This window comes from Danaus plexippus, chromosome 8 (genome assembly GCF_018135715.1).
Source record: "Danaus plexippus chromosome 8, MEX_DaPlex, whole genome shotgun sequence".
NCBI lineage: Eukaryota > Metazoa > Arthropoda > Insecta > Lepidoptera > Nymphalidae > Danaus > Danaus plexippus.
The window spans coordinates 5521677-5527394 of NC_083542.1; the positions used below are offsets into that span (position 1 = coordinate 5521677).

General features: G+C 30.1%; 1 protein-coding gene across 1 annotated transcript; it reads left to right on the forward strand.

Moving 5' to 3' along the window:
- Nucleotides 1–1414: 1414 nt before the first annotated feature.
- LOC116774723 (dynein axonemal intermediate chain 2-like) lies at nucleotides 1415–3339 on the forward strand. The gene has a single exon (XM_032667463.2). It carries the CDS (start codon nucleotides 1485–1487, stop codon nucleotides 3219–3221), a length of 1737 nt encoding a protein of 578 aa, XP_032523354.2. The 5' UTR covers nucleotides 1415–1484; the 3' UTR covers nucleotides 3222–3339.
- Nucleotides 3340–5718: the final 2379 nt, after the last annotated feature.

Consider the following 5718-nt stretch of genomic DNA (forward strand, 5'->3'; position numbering starts at 1 on the left):
TTTGATAGAAATGGTCGACTTTTTTTCCAAAAATATTTTGTAATTAAAATTTAATATTTATAATATTTATTTCTAATTTACTATTACTTATATATATCAGGTGTTTTGATTTAAACATATTGCTTTTTAGAAAACAACACTTGAACATAAAAAAATACTTATGTATCAACTCAGACTGCTACGATCTATAACATAATTCATTGTTATAACAGACTCATAAATTTTGTATGATCATAAATGTATAAGAATAATTATAAATCCGAAATCTGACATATAAATAAATATTTCATTATACTGGTGTAAGCAATGTTTTTCTGATTTAATATCAGTGCCTATATTGTGATTTTCTTGTTTCTATTGTATCATAAAAAGATAAAACAAACACATAAATTATACCAAAAAGACATATATACAAAAATAGGAACAATATGTGTACATAATAAACCTTGGGTATATTTTATTTTGTGTTTCATAGTGCCAAGTAAGATACCCTTGGACTCCACTTACCTCCCTAACAAACAGGCCTGTTTGTTTATTTGTTACTGAGGATTTCCGCAAACAGTTATTTTGTTGCCTTATCTAAAAGGTGGACTATACAATTATAATTAACTTTACGATTGATTGTTTATATTTATTGAAAAGTAAGATATTGCATCATTTTAATTGCTTATCCTGCACTTTATATCGAAACAGTTGCGAACAGAGGAATAACATCAATTTGTTATGTATCTAGGGATCATTTTATATAAATATTTTATTACCCATCTTTTTAGTTCAGCATCATATAATTTATCAAGCCGTCATATTTTTGTTCTCATATGTCTACAACAAAATCACGGATTAGGTACTTATAAAAAACAAAAGACGTGATTTTGGGAGAATACGTGCTTGGAATGGTGTTATAAGAAATGTGATCGTTATGGTCTCAGGGCCTACAGTCCATTATAGGATATTTTTTTTTTTTGGAGAATGATTTGGTTATTGAAATTTATTTTTATGATGCCTACTGTCAGTTTAATAATAAAGTTTAGTTTAAGTAAGTTGTTTTAGAATAAATCATTGCACCATGCAGAAAAAATATGTCTACTATGAAACTAAACAACTATGACTTCCTTCTGATTATAAAAAGTGGGTATAGAGACATATATAAATACAATAAATAACATTTTTAAATTTTATTTTAACCAATATATTAAAAAAATCTTTTTTTGCTACGTTATATCTTAGAGCAATAATTTATATTATTAAGGACTGCATTAATATTTTTTTAATCATACCGTAAATATAATATAATTGAATATTTTCTTTTAATTTAACTGTGTGTAATTGTATTAATACGCACTGGTAGAAAATATTTACAAGCTGGTACGTTAGAGCCGTTCTTTTTTATTTTAAAATAATGACACCTTGAAATTGAATTTCTTTTACTCATAATCATTTTGTTATTTGTGATTTTGGTTATGAGTATCAAAACATAATATATAATGGATTCAGTATTGACGTATTCTTATCTGAAGTTAAGGAAAAACTTTGGGAAACAACCATTATTTTGTGAGACTCCTCCCGCATTATTGGATTCTATAGATCCTGATCTTAGTCTACAAAGAGAATATTGCTTACGAAATCCGGTTAACAATCAAACACAAACTTCTATAACTTTATCAAAGCAATACATGAACACTATACGTGTTACTCTACAAGACCGTGGAGTTAACCATGCAGAAGGCGGGTGGCCAAAAGATGTTAATGTTAATGACGAGGAAGCGACAGCCCGATATCGTAGACGTTTTGAACGAGATGATGCATATGTGGGTGCTGTACTTTCTTCAAATCCTTATTTCGAACACTTAATTCATCAAAATAATGCTATTGAAATGTACAATATGTATTTCAAGGAAATGAAGCCCCAGAAACCAGTGGAAACATATTCTGTGAAAATAAAAAATGCTTATAAAGATTTATTTCAGCGTCCCGTTGCTTCAATTGCTTGGACCTTCGAGGCTAATTCTAAACTTGTTGTCTCCCATTGTTATAAAAAAATGCTTTTAGGTAAACCACTTAACACAAGACTAGAGGGCAATGTTTGGGATTTAGAAAATGCGAATGAACCAGCGGAACAATTTTTGTCTCCAACAGCATGTTGGCAAATAGTTTGTTCACCTTCTCATCCCAAAGTAATGATGGGTGGCCTCGAAGATGGCAGAGTATGTATTTTTGATTTGCGTGAAAAAATAGAACCAGTTCGGTTCAGCATGATGCATTTAGCCCATAGAGATCCCGTTAGTGCACTATTATTCTTACATAGCAGACTTAATACTGAATTCTTTAGTGGTTCTAGCGATGGAAAATGTATGTGGTGGGATATAAGAAATATATCTGAGCCTGTCGATTCACTTATTATGTCGATAAATCCGACTTCTCAAGATTTTGTATCTATGGCTGATGCAGAAGGTATTAGTTGTTTGCAATTTGATAAAACTTTCCCAACCAAATTTTTGTGTGGTACTGACACAGGTTTAGTTATTAATGTGAATCGTAAAGGCAAAACTCATCAAGAAATTATGAGTGCCATTTTCAATGCTCATTATGGTCCAGTAAAAGCCCTTTATCGTAGTCCTTGCACGACAAAAGTTTTTATTACATGTGGCGACTGGACCGTTAATATTTGGAGTGATGATGTGCATTGCTCCCCTATAATATGTGGTAAAGCACATAGAATGCAAATATCTGACGTTAGTTGGTCTCCTCAAAAAATGTCAGGATACATGTCTATAAGTTATGATGGAAAATTTAGGTACTGGGATCTATTAAGACGACACTACGGTGCTATTGTCACAAAACCGGTTTCAAAATTTCCGCTTTTAAGACTGAAACCAAACAAACAGGGTAAATTTGTTGCCGTTGGAGACACACAAGGAATTGTGAATCTTTTATCGTTATCTGATAGTCTTGTTATTTCGGATAATAAAGATAAGACTTTAATGAACCAAACATTCGAACGTGAAGGGCGAAGGGAACATATACTAGAAACAAGAATAAAAGAAATAAGATTAAAATTGAGAGAAGTTGAAACGGGAGTAGATTCTGATATTGATTTAATGGATGAAAATGTTATAAAAACCGCAGAAGATGAATTTAAGAGAGTGGTTACTGAGGAATTGAAAAGATCTGGTACAACACACATTTCTAGCGGAAAACGTTATCCAATGCGAAACCGTTAAACCAAAAGCTATATTACTTTTGAAAAGATAATGGGTTTGTATTTTCATATTTCGATTAAAATAAATGTTATTTATAATTTAATCATATAAACAAATAAAGTGTGGCTGTTTGAAATGACATGTTTTCGGTTATTTCAGTTATTTGCACGGTACCAAACTTAAAACAAGTTTGAATACATTTTCTCTGCATATCTATTTCGGGTAATTTTCATTAGCAGATCAAATTTTGATACTTATAATTTTTTTATTGGCAGCTTGGAAATTTTCGGGTAGCTACCTCTATATGGAGTTATTTCAGAACATATCAGAAAAACCCTATATAATTTGACATGGTTTTGGAAACCAAATATAAGGGTTTAGTGGAAGGTCGCTTTTTTGCTATTTAATTATAATTGAAATGAGAACTATAATTTAAAAACTATACGATACCGATTGTTATATAAATAAAGAGCGTAATTTTTCAATTGAATAGAAGTGAAACCTATTACGTCGTGGTTTTAAAAAAATCATGAAATCCAGTCTATCACACCACAGAACCTAACGGTCCACGGCTATATCTCCTCCCATTAATTGAATAGTAAAATAATATCTTTAGCTTTCTGTAGGTACCATACCTACATCGACCTTTAAAAAGTTGTCGAAAAAATAATTATTTCAATTAACATCAAAGAATTAGAATATATATAATATGTTTTATTAGAAAATCGTACCAGAACTGTCTGCCATTTTTGAATATTGGTGCCCTTAACCGTACAGCAATTAAAACTTCAGATTTTCGCTTGCACCCCATTTTTTCATGGTTTTGCAGTGGTGACCTTAATTTAATAGATACCCGTTAGCCATCGTTTTCTGTACAGGGATCATGTACATCTCATTAATAATTTGCATCGTTTTATGTAATTATTATATTTTTAATTGAATAAAACTATTTTTCGATATAATTAATTTATATACTTTTATTTTTTATGATTAACCTGATGTTTCTATCAATTTTAAGGAATCGTTATTATAGGAAGTAGAGCTGAAAGTACCTCTCAAAATGTGTTTACGAAAATATGGCTTTATTTACATAAATCACAATAGTAAAATCTTAGAAATCATGTTGTATTTAGAACTGGTACATTTCATAATTTTAATGTACGTGTAGTTGACGACCATATATTCTTGGTTTCTATTTGTGATTTACCCCCTACTTCCCAGTTCTTAGTGCAGTGTAATAGATGACACACCGTGTAATTGATGAATAAAATGAAACGTGAATATAAATTATTAAAGTAAATCTTAAAGTTAAATATTGCGAGGGAGTAGTGTTATATCTAAAATAAATATAATTTTAGGTACTACGAGATCTTCCCTCGTTTAGTTAAAAACGTCAAAAGAATTTTTACTTAGTTCTGAAATTTTCAATACAAAAGATGAAAAGAAAAATGTGACTTCTGCTTTAAGTAAATGTAAAACGCTGGGAAACGCAAATGTTTTACCGTCAAGTAACTGTACTGTTTCTTTCACAGAAAGATTCATTTGCGTCTAAGTGGCGGAACGCTCTTATGTGGAGCCAAATAAACGTTTGCTATTCAGAACTACCTTTTTAGATTTTTCTTGGCTTTAGTGACAAACGTTTCCTGAAACGGAGGCGTGGTACAAAAGTTAAAAAAATAGTTAAAAGCAACAAGTTACAATTTCTTGCAGTCTTTTTATTATCTCTAAATTATCTTAACGGAGATTTTTTCTCATAGTTTAAAATTTATAAATTCAAAATCGGAACCTAATGTATGGTGGTGTTTGTACTTGTTAAAAGATAAAAAAAAACATTATTCGGACAAAATTTTTTACTTCAGTAACTAGTTTTTGCTCTTAAAATAACTTTAAATTGGTGAATAAATCAAGTTAAAAGTTCACACTCTGACAAAAATAAATAAAAGGAGTAAAGAGATTTTTCATCATTGGCCTTGTTTTTCTGGGCACTTTACTTGTATAGTTCGAGATATAGTACAACTAAGTGTTGAAAATGTAAGAGAGAATTTATTTGCAAATATATTCTTGGGTATTTGTTAAAATGTGTATGTAGAGTTTGAAGAATCCTTATTTTTTATTGTATTTCATTGCAGTAAATTACCTATGTAGTTTAGATAGAGTGGGAATGAATAATATAGACTAACATATTATTTTACTTAGAAATTTTTCCTTAAAGTAAGTATAGCAAGTAGTGAGCCAATAACAGATTTACAATGAACAAAGTACTCACGGTGAGGACTTTCAAGTTCTTTATTATAAGAATTGTATAAAAAATGTCAAGGAGTGCTAACATTCAACAGTTCAACAGTTGCGATTCTGACGGTGTTTCAAGCGGCTGTAGTACACTTATGATTGTTGAAAAATTTTATTTTCGATTTAAAATTTAATGATCCAATATTTTTAGGAAAACGAAAATCAGTTGAATAATAAAAAAAATAATTGATTAATTATGGCGATCGTACGCAGGTCTAATATGTAAAAA

Bases quoted from the DNA above. Each gene is read 5' to 3' on its own strand.
- LOC116774723 (XM_032667463.2), top strand. From the start codon at position 1,485: ATGGATTCAGTATTGACGTATTCTTATCTGAAGTTAAGGAAAAACTTT.